The following is a 20406-nucleotide window of genomic DNA, read 5'->3' as shown; positions in this document are numbered from 1 at the left end:
AGGGTACTATTGCTGAGAGCTCCATTGTATTGTCTCTTTCTGGTGTTACGTGCATCGTTCATGAGAAAGAGTGACAAGTTAATTAAAGCTATGCAGCAGCAGTATGCCTATCGATACAGCCTCTTGAAGAGAACCATAAAGTTTCTTACAAAATACATACTCTTTGTAATGACAAAAATAAACAACCACAACGGTTAAATCTTCAAAGATGTATGATGTAAGATGTATCTTTTTAAGATTGTTGTAGCATAATTTTTTGTATGGGGTATTAACACATTGATGGACACTAGCCGGAAAATGGAGGTTCGTGATACCACACATGCTGTCACATGTGTTTTGTCATATGACAGATGTATTTTGTGGAGTTAATGAAAATCAATAATTAAAAATGTAAACCTTAGGTGTGACACTATCAAGTATAGAAGTGTTTGCATTGTGACGCAAATAGATAGGCCACATACTACAATACAAATCTTGACTTCCCTGTCCGTTGCGTCGTATCGCATCCCTGACTAAAAGATGAATACTTATGTTGTGTCTTATCATTTCTCCCCTAAAACAGTGTCAATTGAGTTTATGTCGTATCACAACTCTTCTAAAACGATGCCAATGGACGTTGTGTCATATCACATCTCTTCTAAAACAATGTCAATAGACATTGTGTCACGCCACATCTCCTCTAAAACAATGTCAATGGACGTATATTACATCTCTTTTAAAATAATGCCAATGGACGTTGTGTCATATCACATCTCCTCTAAAACGATTTCAATAGACGTGTTTGTGAATGTGTTAACATGTATAACTTGCCTTTTTAAGTATTTTGAGTGATTATTGATTAAAAAAATTCACACTTAGAAAAATAATATTCCTTTTGGTGACATGGATTAGAAATTGCGTTCTGCCGGGAATTGGGAAATACAGGTTACATAGGCAGTCAACAGGTTAAGAATTGAAATTTAAAAAAAATCTCATTAAACTATTAGCTAAATAATGTGGAAAGGAACTTTGCTGTCTGTTGCATGATTACCATAATTTTGTAGTTGCACAATATTTTTGCATTTATCTTACATTCTTTTCTCATAATTTTTATAAATACTTAGGGCCAGTTGTTTCACAGAATTTGAATAAATCATCAGTTCTATTTTATTTTCTGTTATCATTTCAGTTATGTGAAACAACAATAATGATATAATAACTTTAATAGAACTTACAGAACTTGAAATTTGGTAAATTGTTCAAATTCTGTGAAACAATCTGACCTTACATATTGTTATTTTGTTATTATGGTAGCATGATTTTTTTTAACGAATAAATTATGAAGGGGTGTCATTTTAGACATTCTGAAAATTATAATTTGAAATTCAATCTAGATTATTTTTAAACCGTTTGAATATTTTTATGACATAATTAATTAGATTTTTTTTTCAGATTCGTCAACATTGTTTATTTTTTGAATTGGTTTTGTCATTTCTGAAAATAATAGTTTTTTTTTCAGTTGGTCATTTTTCATCATCATCATCATCATTATCAAAGTTCTGCTAAAGTGCTTTAATTTTGCTTGTTTTGATTTGCTTACTAACAACATGCTTTAAAAGTTAATACAGCAATTCAATGATAATTTAATATAATAATTAAAAACAATTCGTAGTTAACAATATTAAATGTTACGTTTTTATAAAGTGTTAAATTGTTGTTATTGAATTATCATTGATAATAAACCATGGTTTGTAAAATATGATAATTGAACACCAAATTAATGTAGATTTGATGCCCAAAATTCTGAAAATTGTCTATTAATGTCTTTATTGATCACATTACGGTTTTATCATGTATATATTTTTTGATTTCTATTAATTATTTTAGATTTCAGTTTGATTACTTATGATTTCCATTTATTATTTTTGATTTCCGTTTATTATTTTTGATTTCAGTTTATTATTTTTGATTTCCATTTATTATTTTTGAGATCCATTTATTATTTTTGCGATCGATAAATTAAATTATTAAATCGATTGGCGACTAATTCGATTAATTTGATGCTCATTTAAATAGTTTCCATGAACCTAATTGTGATTTTAATAACAAATATTTGCATTGACAAGTTTTTTTAAAAACTAAATTATTATCAATATAACTAACAGTTAATTTTGGGGTTTGTTTTATAACTAACAAAGTATCTGCTTTAATTTGATTTAAAAAATATTTTTTATTGAATTCTTTTACAGGCCTAGAAAGCAATATCTGTAACAAATACTGCTAGCAAATGAACAAACACTGATATTATTAAGAAATAAATTTAATAATATTTCACAATTATTTTATAAGTATTATTAATGATCATTGTGAAATTGATACTAAAATTATACATTAAGATTTAATTTTTGAAACGTCTTTCTCTTCTCTAAAATGACTTGATAAATTCTAATAATTGTCGTAAAATTTTGTCAGTTTCGTTATCAAACATTTATTTTAATAAGACCTATTAAAAATTGTTGGATGTCGAGAAAATTATAAATGCTGTCTTTCTGAAATTTTTTGACCTATTTTCCTTCTTTATAATGTTTGGGTGGTGCATAAAATAATGTCCTCTATGGACTGCATGCCACTTCCATTCGCTCAAAAAAAATCATTATCTAAAACTATCAAAATAATTAACAATGTACATTCGCATTTAAATATTATGTGATACATGAAATCACTTAGTGCAGCAATTTATAATATAGTCAAATTCTATAAAAATCTTAAGTGTTACTGAAACTGGTATTAATTATCTAATGATTTTTCATTTTTAGAGCACTTCTTCTAAACACCAACCGCAAGTGATGATGACATCAGCCGGAACTCTGCAGCACTCTGAACATCCGCGCCGCGACCCCAACCGGACGCGAGAACGCCATCACAACACCGACTCTGTCCGCCTCCAACACAACGCCGCCGCCGGACACCCGCGCCAACACCACTACCACCCCCACTCCCACACTTACTCAGAAATCGGACGGGTTGGATACCGACGCGGCAGCGAACAAGAATTCCGTGACATCCACGATGATCCTGTTTACGAGGAAATCGAACGAAATGAAACATTGATGTCAGATATGTCCGACGATAACTCTACCGGACACGGAGAAGCTTTCGTAAGACCCGTCGATCAACTCGGACACCAAGCCAAGTTTTACGGAGATCACCGTCCGCTAATTTCGTACAGTCCGGGAGATCGTCACCGATACGATCGTTCGCCTGTGCCTCTCGAACATCAGATTCCGCATGGAAAATATAACACGACACGATGGAACGACAGCCTCGAACGACACGCCGAACGCCCGATGTATGCGTACCACCCACAGGATCCTAGCAACATGCGGACCCTCGCCGCGGTCTTGAAGTCTGACAATGACGTAACGAGCAAAGTTCTCTGTCCGGGCCACGGACACGGCACACACCAGCGTGTTTTGCCGCCATACAGTGATTGCTAGACGCAATAATCACGTAGAAAAACGTCGGAGCTACAATACATAACTAGTGCAATAAAACATATTAATACTTTGGTAGATGTATTATAATTATTTCATAGATATTTACCAATCATACTTACTTTCATGTGAATTCTTGCTTAGGTTTGATGAACAATTATTCATTGGCAAACTCCTTAGTCCATAGTGCATAGTGTTCAGCTTTTAATTTTTAAACAAATGGCTTGAGATGCCGTCAGCAAGCGAAACAGTTGTACATTTTTAACGAGAACACCTCATTAGAATCAGAAATAGTTTTAATAAAATATTACTGTTCTGTTTTTCTTTTCATATAATTATTAATTATCTTTGACGTTTTTCCTCCATATTTCAAGAAGATTTTTGTAATCGTATTTAAAAACATATTTATTTAATCATCAATTTGTTTTTTAATATTGTTCTTTTTCAAACAGATCCACAGCTGTAGAATGCAATTTATTTTTAAATATTATAAGCGTTATGGATTGTGATATTTTTTCTTTGTGTAATTAGATATTTTAGTCATTTTATATTTTATTCTGCAGTTAGTGTTTAATTTTAATGTTTCCAGATCATAATAAATATCATATTATTTGTGATTTTTTAATGTAAATTATCACGGAATAATATTGTGACACGAAAATTGTTAAAAAATTGCGAAGTATTTTCTGAAAATATTTCGTAATTAAGACATTAAATTTAATGCAATTTTTGTTTAAAGATTACAAGAAATTATCATAAATGTAATGAAAAAGTGATTTATTATTACGTACAATCAGTGTTTTTGTAAAAAAGTGAATGGACATTTATATAAAAATATAATCTTATTGAAAAAAAATAATGTTATGAAATAAGTAGCCATTTTTAAATTAAAAACATAGCCTTAAGGTAATATTTTAGTGTACAAAGATTTCATTAGAATTGTGGACAGATTTGATGTTGCGAATGCTAGAACACGTAATATGGTAGATTTTTTTTGTACATAGTTTTTAAAAAACTCTAGTGAGTAAAAGAAAATTTGCCATAACCGAATGGTAGTTGAAATTTGTGACTTGTAAATATGAAATACTTTTAGATCACCCTGTAGTGGTTTTAAAATGAGAAGAGTAAAAGTAATTAAGAATTGCAATTTTTTTATCGAGATGAAAAATCTCGTTGAAAAATTAATGCGGCTGAAAGGTTGAATTGTAAATTTGAAACATTTTGTAAATTATTTGAAAAGTCACTTGTTTTTTTTAATTATTTTTAACGGAAAAGCTGTAGCGAATAAATGAATTATATAGAACTCAGAATTCATTAATAACTCTAAATGAAGAGATTCTCAAACTTTTTTGTCTAACCACCCGCTTTTCGAAAATATTTTTATTTAACCCTTCAGGAAAATACCTTTTTTTTAATCAATAAATAACATTGATTATGTTGCAAAACAGAAATGAAACTATACTACCGAAAGTGCATTTGTTCAGAACTGCCATCTTGAAAATTGACCGATGTTTAAATGCAGTTTTTGTTCCCTTGGAAACAAAAACATCTGGATTAGTATGTTTCTTGCTACAATGCATTTACTGTATACTATTGTCAAGTGGAACATGTAGGGAAATGACGTATTCTCACTGCCTTAAGAGCTCCACTGAATCTCTCCAGTGCTCCCCCAAATGTACAATATTACAAACTTTGGGAATCACTACGACCGTAATGAATTCATAAATACATACTATTAAAGGCGAACAGAAAATTAGATTTGCAGAGAATCAAACTAGGAACCTTTTGCTAAAAGCGTACCACCGATAGCTTCTCTTTATCTTCTCTGTATAAACAGTACAGTGTAACTGAGAGAGATTCAACGATGTTTTTTCGACAACATTATTTTTGTTTTAAATCAGTGTTGCATTTAAGTGACATTATTTATTTATTTATTTGCTACATTTTTTGCATTTTGAGCTCAATGTAACAACACACTATGAATATAAAGATTATATAAATTGTAAATAATGATAATATTATGTTGTAACAAGTTGTTAAGATTTTTTTTGTAATCTATCTTTAGGAATCAAATAAAATAATATAAATAGTGATTCGTAGCAGTAAGACGTTTAGTGGAATTATATATTTATATATGGAATGTGTACATTTTTATTTTAAGACAAAAATACTGTTTCTTTATTATTTCTTATCATCTTATCTTTAAAAAATATATATAATCATTTTTTTCCATTCAAATGCAAATTATTGAAATTTTTAAAACATGTGATGCATATTAATGATTTTTTTTTTTTAAATACATAATTAATCAATATTTTTTCAATTTTAAATATGCTTATGGGATTAAATCAAATTAGTAAAACATATATTTTTAAGATTTGCCATTATATTTTTATTTCAATACATAATTGCTTTTTAAATACACACATTTTTTTGTATTTCAAATATTTATTTTATTCTACATTTTTTGAATTTTTTCGACTGATTTAATTATTTTTTTTCAATATTTTCGCAAAACAATGCTCTGCAGCTATTTTTGTAAAATGGACAGCCTTTTATTTTCAAATTTATTTAAAGACAACTATTTTAAAATTTCAGGCAACTTAATTAAAACAGCTTTTGTAAAATTATAATTGTCATTTGAACCTTAAAAAAAATATTTTTGGATGCAATATTTATTGTTTTTTTTTTGTTTTTGTTGAATTTTTTTTGTATTTATTATTCACGAAAAGGGCACTTGAAACAATCATTTAAATTGAATAACTTGTATAAAAAAACATTTAAAATTAAGAAGAAAATGTGAAATAATTAGATTATGGATTTGACCCAAGAGATTGAAGAAGTCATGTTGAAAATACAATAATATTCATAACAATGGAAAGCTATCGAAGACTTTAGTTACATTGGTCACTTTTGACATTAAAATCTCATTATTTATTGATAGACAAAACACATTTGTACATACAAATATTTTGACAAAATTGATTAAAAAAAGAACAAAGAAAAAAAAATTGTACGCATATTATTATAAATAACACTCAACTTTAAAGCTAAATTCCAGAACCAAAAAATGAAAAGCTTTGTTAAATTATTAGCATTTAACAAATATTAAATCAATTATTTGTGAATTTCACGTCAATTTTTTATGTGATTGCGTTTTAATGAAAATGAAAAAATAAGTTAAAAATAATTCTGTTATTTTAATACGTAAAAGTTATGTTTTTATTTAACCGTACATAATAAATTAATAAAGTGTAATTTTGTATATTTCACTTGTGAAATTTTAATTTAAAAAAAAGTAAAATTTTTCAATATTTTTGTTTTTTAGTAATGATATTGTGTACAGTGCATTTGGTGATCGGTGCGCTAAAGTCTTGGATAGGTCCCACCTCGGTGGGCGGGTGTAGCATATCAATATCTGAACCTCCCGCATCCTGTATCTTATAATATTTAAGAAATCCGTCTTGAATTCAATTGTATATGGAAAGACTTCAAAAATATATTATAATTGTAGTAAATATTAAAAAAACAAATGCTTTAGAATTGGAAGACCTTTGATTTTTAAATTAATAAAAACTACTTGAGAAATTTGTTGTTTTTCATTTTTTGTGTTCACCCTGTGTTGTCTATGACCCAATAAAAATAATTTTTTTTTTTTTTTTGAATATCGCACAAGTCCCAACTGTTCCAGAATCACCGGATCGAGGGGGACTCTGGCATCCACAGTTGCGGAATGTTGTAAGGTTGAAGATGAGAAAAAGGAAGTTTGGAAAGTACCTGGCTATTCAGATTTGGTCACCAATAAAGCAACGCTTTGATTATGAATGGTGGTCTTTCATTAGGGAGATATTGAGGAGTGTATCGTACATTTTATTTTCACGGCCTTCATGGTCGAGCGGTAAGGGTCTCGACTATGAATTCGGAGGTCGCAGATTCAAATCCCAGCATGCGAAAGTAATTTTTATTTAATTAAATAATGTATTTTCACAATTTTCATTTAAACAATATAATCTTGCATAATTGCAGCACATTACTCTTTATTTTGACTTGCTGGGTTTGTTATTTAACAACATTACATATTACAAAATTGGAAAAAATGGAAATGGCAGTGAAAGGATAGTACTGTGGTTATCGTGGTGTATAAATGAAGGATCTCTCCAACTCACGTATAGCGTTTATTGATAAGTTGAAAGCTGATTTACAATCGCAATATTTCACGTTTATTTTATGCACAATACTATGGAATGCTCGCAAAACTGGGTCAGAGTTACGGTAGGTAGTAGTGGTCGGCGTTAGTAAATACTGAATACTAATAATATGCTCGCTGCGTCGGGCTTATTTATATTGTTCGGCTGGTGGCAGCAGTAGGTAGATAAATGGCAACTAAATCGAGGCCACTCGTTTGGTCTGGACCTTTCGCGAAGTTTCGGCGGCGCGGCAATTATGCCTAGGCCGTAGACTCGAACCTTCTGGCGAGTTCTCGTAATGTGAAAGACGGCCTGTGACGTATTGTCGCCTGTAGACAATTAGATTGAAAAGATTTGATAGCATAGCCCTCAGGTACCTTGCGTGCAGTTAAATAGATCTGCCACATCTGCGTATCTATTACTAACTTCATGCAACCTAGGTACAAGCGAGTGTTTGGAATACTCAGTCCTGATATTGTTGCATTTAAACAAAATTTTAGAACGAGTAGCTCTCGTGGGTATATGAAATTCAATGAGGTTAATTAAATCAGGACTGTCTATACTACCATTTACAATTTTGAACATAAATATTAAGTCGGATATAATTCTTCGATCTGAGAGTTTTAATAAATTTAGATTTTTCATCAAGTAATTATAGTTTATATTTTCAATGGGAATACCGAGTTTAAAATTAATGTGTCTTAGGAATTTATGTTGAATTTTTTCGATTGAATCTGAATGTAATTTGTAGTGGGGGGACCAGATCGAGGAGTTATATTCGACTTGACTACGAACCAGGGATGTATACAAAATTTTTAATGTTGAAATATTCTTGTACCTCTGGAATTTCGAAGAATGAAGCCTAGCATTTTCATTCCTTTATTATTAATATTATTTATATGCGATATAAAGTTTAATTTAGAGTCGAAAGTTATCCCCAGGTCATTAATTTCTTCGACAGAGGTAAGGATTGAGTTATTGAGTTTATATGAATGAATAATTGGTTGATTTATTCTGTTATAACACACTTGTAAAAGTGTCTTTTTTTGGAAACAAGCCAGAACTTTTTTTTACTAAATTTGGGATATGTAAGCTTTTACGCAGCCAGAAATTTTGCGCGCCATTTCAAAAAGGACTAGTAATTCATAAGCAGATTATATTTTCGAAGACTGAATGGTGATATTACAATGCGAGTTGCCTGTATACTGTCTGATTCATTTAATAACAAATCACCGAAAGTGGAGGTCACACCGCCTCCCCAATTTGTTCCCCTTTCTATCTATCTATCTGCGAGTTTCAGGTCAATCGGACGTCAGATTTGAAGCACAAAAATAATTATATTCTATCACTGGTCAGCGGGAATATGGAATCCTCAATTTCTGGCTCACAAGGCTGAAAGGGACTGGAAAGAAATTGGTGAAGAATAAGGATGGGAAGCACCTGGCTATTTAGATCTGGTCGTAAAACACGGATACAGCCATTTCAAACAATTTTCGATACCGAATAGTAATCTTTCACCAGGACGATACTGAGAGTACCTAAGTTCAGTAAGTATTTTTTTATATGTGAATACCGCACAAAAGTCCCAACTGCTTCCAATAGTGAGATAGTGGAGCCAGTGAGACTATAGCACCCCCAATTGGAGTATGTTGTGACGCTGAAGGTAGTGGAGAAGGTGAAAAAAAAAAAAAAAAAAAACTGAACGGTGGTCTTACATCAGCGCCATACGTGCCTCAAATATACCTCATATTATTTTAAATTAATAATTTGTGAAATAACACAAATCAGTCAAATACAATTTACTTGCGCACGCCAGGATTTGAACACGCGATCTTCGGTTTGCTAGTCGAGAACCTTACCCCTCGACCACGGAGGCCGTAACATATATAAAAACATTATTCAAACTAGATATACGGATTTGTGATGTCCCATCGTAATTCCTATTTGGTCTGACAAATCTCGATACACAACAAACTAAAGATATAGAGAAATATTAGCAAAACAACAATCATGGAAAATGCTTTCGAAACAAAATCGAACATTTAATAAAATCAAATTCTCCAACTTATACTTCTTTTGTGCTAACATAATATTATCATCTGAAAGTACCACCCCTTCTACGTTATTAGTGGGGCGTACAACATTGGTACGCGAGATTTTTTTTAATAATTTTTCTTTTTACTTTTGAGTTAATTAGAGATTAGTTTTAAAATTCCCAACTTTCAAAAGTCCCATGAGAATAATAATAATGATAATAATAATAATTCAAATTTAATTTAATTTTGCCTGAATTGTCCACAGATCACAATATTTGGCACTATGTCAAATTCAAATTCATTGAGTATTGTTTGTGTTCATGGATTTAAGCTTTAAAGCTCGGAGCTTAAAGCTTGAAACATAAAGCTCGTTGCAAAAAGATTTAAAGCTCGGTTATGCTAGCTATTTACCGAGCTTTAAGTTCCCAGTTTAAGCTCCGAGCTTTAAGCTCCGAGCTTTAAGCTCATAGCTTTAAAGATTTAAGCACCAAGCTTTAAGCACTGAGCTTTAAGCACCGAGCTTTAAATCTTTATGCACCGAGCTTTAAACTCCGAGCTTAAAAGCTTTAAGCTCCAAGCTTTAAGCACCGAGCTTTAAGCTCCGAGCTTTAAAGTTTTAATCACCGAGCTTAAAAGCTTTTTGCAATGAGCTTTAAGCTTCAAACTTTAAGCTCCGAGCTTTAAAGCTTTATGCACCGAGCTTTAAGCTCCAAGCTTTAAAGCTTTAAGCTACAAGCTTTAAGCACCGAGCTTTAAGCTTTACAGCTCGGAGCTTAAAGCAGTAAAGCTTTGAGTTTAAAGCTCATTGCTTGAAGCTTTAAAGCTCAGAGCTTTAAGCTTCACAGCTCGGAGCTTAAAGCAGTAAAGCTTTGAGTTTAAAGCTCGTTGCTTGAAGCTTTAAAGCTCAGAGCTTTAAGCTTTACAGTTCGGAGCTTAAAGCAGTTATGCTTTGAGTTTAAAGCTCGTTGCTTAAAGCTTTAAAGCTCAGAGCTTAAACTCGGAGCATAACGCTTGAAAGCTAAAACTTTAAACCTACAAGTTTAAAGCTTGTTGCATAAAGCTTAAAAGTTGGAACTTGGTGAAAATGGTGAAAATATTTAATAAAACACGACTCGTCTGAAATAGAGCCAAAATCTCTCGACAAATGCTTTAGTTGCATTTAAAAATACACTTTAATGCCTATTATATATTAAATGAAAGAAAAAAACGTGTTTTTAATAATTTTTGGAGCATACTTTGAGATTTTTTCTATCGAGGAAATTTCATATAATTAACGCTTCGGCGTAACAAATAATAAATATTATCTTCAAAAATGACTTTTTTTTTGGATCTTAAAAACATAAAGAGTTAACAAGAAACTAGTTATAAATCGGAAGAAATTGGGTATCCAGGGGCTTAGATTTGAGCACTAAGCTTGAAGCTCTAGGCTTCGAGGCTCATGCCTGCGGACAGTCCTCCAGGTTCAAGAATTTCTATGTCCGTATCTACAGTCCTACCTAGGTAGGTACAATTTCTGACAACTAAAAACCACTGAGGTATATAGATAGAGTCTATATTTCATGGAAGTAGGAAGGAGGTGTGGCGGTTGACGGAATCTTTCCGACCGCTAACGAGCTCAACGAACGAAGTCGCAGGTGATCGGTACCGGCGCGCCAACTTCAAGCGCTCCTTGAGTTTTTTTAACATTAAAAAGCCTTTACACGATTACTGATTATGATAAAACCCTATTTACCGATGAAAGGTTATACCATTACTTTCCCTATCTTTTCCAGGATACGACTTGTACAATATCTCAGCATGTTCGTCGGCATTTAGAAGCTATCGCCGGAGAACTGTGCCCGGCGAGCGCTTGTAACTTGTAACCGACTGCAGTCCATGGTATTTCACAGCGGACAAGCTTATAAAGTGGCTCATATTTCGAAAGCCAATGTTGGCTCTATATAATGCTAATAACACACATTAGCGTTTATTGAACATGACTAATACAGATAAAAATACAGAAATCTATGCACTTGTTAATGAACACATCTTTCAACTGTTAAAAGCTTGTTTAAGTATTAATGTTGAAAAAAAAATCTACAAAGGTCTGAATATTTACTTTTATGGTGAAAACAATTTATCAGTCCTCTTGCCTATTTATGTTTGACAGATCCATGATAGAGTTAGCTGGTGTAGTTAGATAAATAAACAAACTTATACCTGCTTTCACACTTTTATATATTTATTCAGGATTTTACATGTATATATTATTATAGGTGAGTTGTGCAAAAGATAATATATAAAATTTTAACAATTCGTTGATTTTCAAGTTCTGTGAAGATGCTATTCAAGTTCTGTTGTAATTTCAGTTTTGTGAAGCAACTGGTCAGTAATTATATAATAATAGAACTTGAATATAAACCTTCACAGAACTTGCAAAGGAACTTTGAAATTTGATGAATTATTCAAATTCCGTGAAACAACCCGTCCTAAGTATTTTTTATTTATTTTTTATTTATCAATATAAAGTTTTGTATATTTTTATTAACCTGTGTCGAGACAGACGTATTCAGGTACTTATAGATTACTTACAAAGGGGCTATTATAAAATTATTGAATCTATTATTTTATTATGAAATTTATTTTAGTATGAAAGATATAAGTGGGTAAAATACAGATACACATTGTGTACTTTTTATCATATACTGTTGTATAAAGGACTTCTATAAGTGTGTAGATATTATAACAAGAGTACAAAATAAAATAAATAAAATAAGTAAGTATAATTTTATAAATAAAATAAATAAAATAAGTAAGTAAGTAGGTATTATGAAAGTAGATACAGCGCAATGTGTAGTAAGTTTGTTATTATTATTATAAATATAAACATTAACAGTTTGTTGTAAAGTATGTTTGTTTAGATAGCTCTTGGAATGTTTCCGGCCGCGAATTTCTTGTGTATGAAATATAAAAAGGGGAACGGAATGGAACTCTGAGATGATGCCACCAGAATATTGAAATCCTTACCTTGTTTTTGGTGTCATCAGTTTTCCCTCTCTCTGCCAGCACAAAAACTCCACGGTGAAATTGCACGTAACCCGGAATTGAACTATCAACCTTTGTTCGGTTGCGCGGCAGAAAAGGTACTGTTTCGGTACTTCCCGTCTCCTGGTGATAAAGGTTTGTAGAGCTTAGCTAAATTAATATCGATAAAAGGTGCGTGTAAAATAAATTTACAGATTTTTTACAAACATTCAAATATACTGAATTTTAGTTTGAACACAGTGCCGTGGCGGTAAACATCCACGTAAAATCTTGAAATATACTTATTACGAAGTTTGTGCAGCCTTCGAATTGTTTACTTAAAGATTTTCTGACAAAACCAGTTGTCCACAGCTATATTCATCCATACGACTTGATCCTAATAATATGCCCGACATTCCAGAAAAGTTTGTCGACTTCTCCGGATTGCATTCGCGACATACTTTGCACATATTATTATCGTCCTCCCTCGTGAAATCCAGACAAATAAATCTCCAGCTCGCGTCCTAAAGGCTGTAGGACCCTGTCTCATTCTCTTTCCCTTTCCAAACCCCTGTCCTACACCCCCGCCGGCCTAATCTCGATTCCACCATCCCCGCATCTCCCGCTACTGTAGCACTTTGTAAAGGGGTGCGAGGAGTGGAATGCAAGAGGTTTTCGATCTGTGGCTTGTTAACGAAATTTCATACATTATGATAAAGGTTTATACAAAATGAAAAAAAATCCAATATTACTTTTTGACCAAGTAAAAAAGCCCACTTGGAGGAAAAAATATTAATACACGAGTACTGCTTTTTATCACTATATGGTAAAAAAATGTGACTGCATGACCATTTGATAATAAAATATTAGTAATTCAGAATATATCTGAACACGTGCTCAAAGCAGGTGGCCTTTTCCGAATAAATATAATGGACGAGAAGCGAAATTATTATATTTTCGAGTTCCGACTTCGTCATAGCATATTCGTGCTGTACTGTTATTTTGTTATAAAATTTGCCAATTCATTCGCTATAGTCCCGTTTTGAACAGAAAAACGAATATTTTGACCAGATTTTTTAATAAATTATTAACACTTTCATATCAGTAAGTTTTCTCCGTGTAGGCATTTTCTGTTCCCATCTGTTAGATGTCCCACTTCAAACCATTCCACTTTCTAAAGTTGTAGATAATTTCAGTATCCCCCTGGTAAAAGAGCACCATTAAGAATCGAAACGTTGCTTGAAATGGGTTCAGCCGTGTTAGATGACCAGATCCGAATAGCCAGGTATCCCCCCCAAAAGGAAGCTTTACCGGAAATTCTTCCCCCCCCAACATACTTCAATTGGGGATGCCGTAGTCTTAATGGCTCCAGAAGGTTGAGGGCAGTTGGGTCTCTGTTTGGTACATACTAACTACTTTTGTTCAGTACTTTCTCTGACACCTTTCTCTATCGATTAATATACAGGGTGTATCGGCACGTACCCGACAAACTTTAACCAGCTATTCCTTAGCATATTTGGAGTAAAAAATCTTATGTGCACTTTGCTGTCCGGTAACGTTTTTTTTAATAAGAAATTTATTATTCATATTTTCACCACATGTCACCATTGTTTTATTATTTGTCAAAGTTTGAAAACCCATCTGGCAATATTTTATTCGAATTCCGTTGAATAATGCACGTGTGTACCTATATTGGCGCACTTTTACAATCACAACGAAATGGCACGGCACCATTCGTCTCATTTTTAACTATTATTATTTAGTGTGTGCGAAAGAGCGAAGACGCTTTTCGACATACTTGCTTATAACAGCTGTTGAACACGAAAAGCAATCCCAATGACAGTGATGTAGTGTGGAAATTTTTAATTTTTTTGTTTTTAATTGAAAAAAAAAATGCTACCGGACAGCAAAGTGCCCATAACATTTTTTACTTCAAATGTGCTAAGGAATAGCTGGTTAAAGTTTGTCGGGTTAGTGCCGATACACCCTATATAGATATAATTCCCTATCTCAACCTTTTCCTTCCCCGTTGTTTCCATATCTCATGTTTTCCGTATGCCACCGTTTCCCTGTCCTATAATTTCCCTATTCCACACTCACATGTCCCATCCTTTCTTTACTATTACGTCTTTTCCATATCATCTTTCTCTCTCCAATTCTTTCCCTACCCCACCTTTACCCCGTATTTCTCTCTTTCACCAATCTCATAAAAATTCTGCATTTTCCCCATCGTTTCCCTCTCCCATCCTTTCCCTATCCACCAATTTTCCTTCTCCACATTTTTATCTCTCCCATTCTTTCCCTACCCTCGTATCTCCAACTCTTTCACTATCTCAATCCCAATAATTTCCTGAATTTACCCCATAGTTTTACTTAAGTAAGATGGGTAGATAATGAGTGATACTGTCCTATAATGAGCCACCGACTTCATCGCCAGGACCACTCCACCACTGTTCATCTCCGCTTCATTTGGTGTTGACCATCCGCCTGGACGATTCGCCATCGACTACATCCACCGACGCGGTATCGATCTTCGGCCTGGGGAGTTGAGCATGGGTTCGGAGTCATCGTTACATCAACTTCATTGACTCAATAAACGCTGTGATTCTACTTTGTTAAAAAATGACATCATATCGACTTTAATTGGACTTTGTATCTCATTCGAGGGCACAGAAGTCTGTTTTAGGCTTCACTGATTTTTACCAACTAACTAACTAACTAACCATCACGCCGTTTCTCCGCAGGGGTAGGCAGAGAGGACGGAGCGCCAAACAACTCGGTCTTGGAACACACTCTTTGCCTCATTCATATTCATACATACTCTTCTATTATTCTGACTCTTAACCTGGCCCGACTCAAGTATCCGATTCACTTGGTCGTGCCATGTCTTCCTCGGGCGTCTCCGACTTCTGCTACCATTCACATTTGCATCTTATATTCTCCTTACACTCCTTTCTTCGCTCATTCGCTCTACATGCCCAAACCATCTAAGCATCCCTTTCTTGATCTTACTCATTACGCTTATATCAGCCTTGGACTCTTTGCGGATCTCCACATTCCTCACACGATTATACATGGGTTTTCAACAGCATTCAATCTACTTTCATCCTTTCTTTGCCAGTTCCATGCCTCGCTTCCATACGTCAGGATAGGTACCAGCACTCCATTGTGGACTGCTAACTTCGCTTCTTTGGACAATTTTTTGTTAGCGCCAACTGCGTTCAGTCCTCCATTAATGGAGTTACCTGTATTTACTCTTCTTTCAATATCTCTGTCAGCCTTCCCATCTCTCGATTTTCCCACTATTATTGAATGTATACCATAATGTTACTGTTTAAAAAAACTAAATCATATCGTCTTATTCGGCCACGTATTTCATTGCAGTGCACAGATAATGCGTTAAGTCTTCTTCCGGCATTCTCGAATTTTTCTACCATTCACTATTGTATACCCACGGAGAAACACGATTAATGCTGATGATGTGCCATGGAGAAAACTTAATGATACAAAATATTACTAATTTATTAATTTTTTTTCAAATAATTAGTTAAAGACGTTTTTCAGGTAAATTTTTTATAAGTCCTGATAAAATGTTAGTAAACTCATAATAATATTGGAACACGTGTTCATCCACCTGCCATGATTTATTAATATATCATGACGAAATCGTGATGACATCGTGACAAAACATTGGTATTTTACTTAAAGTTTATTAGGATACCTATCAATTCATTCGTTAATGGCCTACAATCCCGTTTTTAACAGGAATACGAATAATTTGAAGAGATTCTTACTTAAATTAGCAATATTTTTTACCGGGAAGTTTTCTACGTAGCACATTGTTACACTTTAGAAAAACTACATTATATCCACTTAATTCGACTCAGTATATCATTCTAGTGCAGCGCGATTCATAAAGCCTTCCCTGGGCGTCCCGACTTCTTTATAATTAAAACTACCCTCTAAACAATCCTAGCAATAATAAGAACAAACTTTGAAATTATCAGCCAAATCGGTCCAGTAGTTTTTGAGTTTTTATTTACTCGGTGTTTTTTGCTCATGTTTTTTACTTATATATATTTAGAGATGTGGTACTATACTAGATATCAACGCAGACTTTTAATAATCATAATAATAATCATAATTATTGTCATTTTGAATACATGTAGGATAAAAAAGATTTTTTAAATATTTATGTTGAGGGATCAGTAGGATTTATAGGCCCTGTTAGAAGTTCTACCGAGCCGAACCCTCTGATATGAAAATATCTGGAGACGGTGAATTTTTTTTTCCCATTTGATATCTGGTGATTTGACGTGTTGTTGTTCTTGTATTGTTTTGTATTTATTTTACTTATATAATGCACTTACATAGTGTTGATTGACTAGCTGATCATTTGTGGAAAAGTGAGTGGAAGGGTTAAGTTTTTCCTTTGGGGAAGACTTAACCCGGACAACTAAATCGGAAGTTTAAAAATAATAATGACAAATCAGAACCAATTTTGAAAATGGCTGTTAAAATAATTTTCTGTCAAAAATATTATATTATTGGTATACCTTTGATGCTTGCCTGAATTCTTCACATAATCGGTGCGAATTTTCAAAGACACAAGAAAAATGCAAGAACTGCCTTCAATATAAATTTGAATGGAAACAAACTTTTGGTTCTAGACCGTTGAGCACGCGGTCTCTCTCTCTTACAGTACTTGCCTGAAATGACTTGATTTTGATGAATGGTGGTCTTACATCAGGGCGATACTGAGAGTACCTCTCTTCCACTCTGGAACGTGCCGCAATATACTTTTTATTATTTTAAAGAATCAATTGCGAAATCAAACTAGTTAATCTAATAACATTACTTGCGCACGCTGGGATTTAAACCCGCCACCTCCGGATTGGTTGTCCAAAGCTTTACCCCTAGACCACGGGGCCGTCATGATGATTTGTCAAGATTTTAAAATTTTCACAGTTCTGCGCTAGTAATATATTTTTTTATTTTATTTTAATTTTTTTATTTAATGTATATAAGTATTTTTATTTAATGTATATAGGAAACTGGTTCTTGTACTTGGTGAGCGAGTTACACTAATTATAAGGAAAATAGAATAACATTATGCAATAGTTAAGTACATATATAATAGGAACAATTAAAACTTCTGGATTATCTATGTGTGTAGTTGTACATATATAGGATTCTGTTAAATACTAATTACTGAGCAATTAGGAACATCTAAATACAGTGGAGATGAGTATAGACAGATAATAAATATAAATAAAGGAAAAACATTTAGTTAATTATTTCTGAAAGTGTAACTTCAGTTTTAGTTTAAGTATGTTAATATCCTTTCATTTCTTTATTTCAATCGGAAGGTTGTTGAAATACTTTATTCCTAAATAAGTATAGTTATTTTGCATTTGTTTGGTATTACATTTTGTAATTTTGATATTGTATTGATATCTTTTTGATAGGTGGGTTTCAAAGTTTTTTGATTATATTATCTTTATAAATTTGGATAATTGAATTTTTCTTGAAGATATCCTCTACTCATTAAATATATCATTCGTTTTCGTTTATTTTCAGTACATAGAATGAATTTAAACCGCCGTTTTTATAGCTGGCAATTTAAAAAAAATATGTTTTTTTATTTTTATTTTAATTATAAATGTAAATGTATTAAAAAATATATTTAACAAAACTATTTCCCCAAATCACAGGTTAAATCAAAAATTTTTGTTCCCAGATTGTAATACCTCAAAAATATTAAAAAAAAAACTTTCACAAATTGCAGACTTCTCCGAGACATCAGACATAACCCCATCTTGCAGGGCTATTATCGGCTAAAAGATGATAAAAGAGGACAAAGGGGAAGTTGGGTTGGCATATTAGCCCTGCCGATGAATAGAAAAACAGCTAGAAATGTATTGTGGGCGTTTCTGCTTGCCAAGTAAGCAAGTTTTTGCCAAAATTGATCAAAAATTTTATATTATCGAAAATTTCTCAACCAAATATTTGAGAAGATCAATAAGTAAGTATCATACACTACAACTACATTTATGATCAATAAGTAAGTATACATACACTACAACTACATTTATGATCAATAAGTAAGTATAAATACACTACAACTACATTTATGATCAATAAGTAAGTATACATACACTACAACTACATTTATAATAATAATAATAATAATAATATATTTTATTCCAGGATGTGGGGAGGTTTGTGCAATCCCACACGTCCCATATAGATATACATTTTTTTTTGTACAATAGATATAATAAATTATCAAATAAGGAAAACTATGCAGGGTGTGTTCTTGAGTGCGCTTGGGCCCAGCGCTCACTCAGGAGTGGCGCTTGGTGCTGGTAGGCTGCGGTCACCAACGTGTTGGCGGAGGCCATTAGCCGCATCCTGGCTCCAGTGACCCGGTGTCTCATCAGGCCGGCAAATCCATTCAGTCCTAGTTCCGTGAACATTGTCGATGCGCTGCTGTATCTTCGGTATCCAAATATTATTCTACAGGCGTCATTATATTGAATTCGGAGTCGTTCCATCGAGCAAGTTCGGTAGTGACACCATGTCTCACACGTATACAGGCCAGTACAGAAAGCGTTGAACAGTATTTTTTTAACGGTATTGCTGCATTTGCAAAATCTGCGGGCAATCATGTTAGAAACTATGCTAAGGCTTCTCCTTTGTCGTTCGATATCGCCATCGTCCGATAGGTTTTCATTAATAATGTGCCCCAAGTATTTCACGTTCGAACATGTATTTATTTTTGCCTCGTTAAGGTATACGGGGAGCATATTACTTGTATCTTGACTTTTTCCGTGGTGGAACGCAATCAATTCCGTCTTCTTCGGATTGTACATCATATTATGCTGTTTTCCATATTCTTCACAAATGTTTAGGAGTAATCTTAATCCCTTGATCGACGGAGCTAGGAGGATCATGTCGTCCGCGTAGCTTATATGATTCATACATATACTGTTAACACGACAGCCCGTTCTGATGTCCAGGCGACTTGACAACTCGTCCATGTATACATTAAATAGAATGGGGGACATACACCCTCCTTGCCTTACTCCTGACCGCAAATATATCGGCTGGGAGTATGTACTTGCCCACCGTACAACATTTTCTTGCTGGGAGTGCCATCGGGATAGTATGTTTATAAATGAGGTAGGTATATTCCTAGCTTTCAATTTATCCCATAATGTTTTATGACAGACCCTGTCGAAGGCTTTACTTAGATCTAAGAAGCACCCGTATACGGTAGTTTTTCGTTTCTTGTAGAATTCTATTATTTGCTTTGCAGTATATATTGCCATATTAGTGGATAGTCTACATTTAAATCCCATCTGGTTATCTTTAGACATTAGTTTATCATTTATTTCATTTAATATTACCCTTTCAAATAATCTTGCAGTTATAGTTGCTAAAGATATTGGCCGGTAATTGCTGGAGTTAGTCATGTCAGGCTGTCCCGATTTCAGGATTGGAGTTATAATCGTTTTCGTCATTGCACCCGGTATATGGTTGTGTTTAAGTATTGCGTTGAACAGTATGTGTAGTAGTTTGGGTATGTATCTACCTCCGTATTTTATGTGTTCAATACTTAAGTTATCATGTCCCGGAGACTTACCAGCCTTAGTGCCTGTTATGGCCTTCATTATACTGCTTTCAGAGAGGTAAACGTTTTGT

General features: G+C 33.2%; 1 protein-coding gene across 7 annotated transcripts in view; it reads left to right on the top strand.

The window, feature by feature from the left end:
* LOC149409902 (latrophilin Cirl-like) overlaps window positions 1–5637 on the top strand; it is an 847643-nt gene extending 842006 nt beyond the window's left edge. For 6 of the 7 annotated variants that reach the window (XM_089649262.1, XM_089649260.1, XM_089649261.1 and 3 more), the window contains one exon: window positions 2796–5637. In XM_089649262.1, coding sequence (XP_089505388.1) covers window positions 2796–3476 — 681 coding nt within the window. In that variant the 3' untranslated portion in view covers window positions 3477–5637. The remainder of the gene's footprint in view (window positions 1–2795) is intronic. The other variant, XM_089649264.1, reaches the window with a different exon arrangement.
* Window positions 5638–20406: the final 14769 nt, after the last annotated feature.

Source organism: Hesperophylax consimilis, chromosome 29 (assembly GCF_061612785.1).
Source record: "Hesperophylax consimilis isolate HC1 chromosome 29, BYU_Hcon_1.0, whole genome shotgun sequence".
Classification (NCBI taxonomy): domain Eukaryota; kingdom Metazoa; phylum Arthropoda; class Insecta; order Trichoptera; family Limnephilidae; genus Hesperophylax; species Hesperophylax consimilis.
The sequence above is the reverse complement of the archived record's forward strand: the minus strand, read 5'-3'. Positions and strand labels throughout refer to the sequence as shown.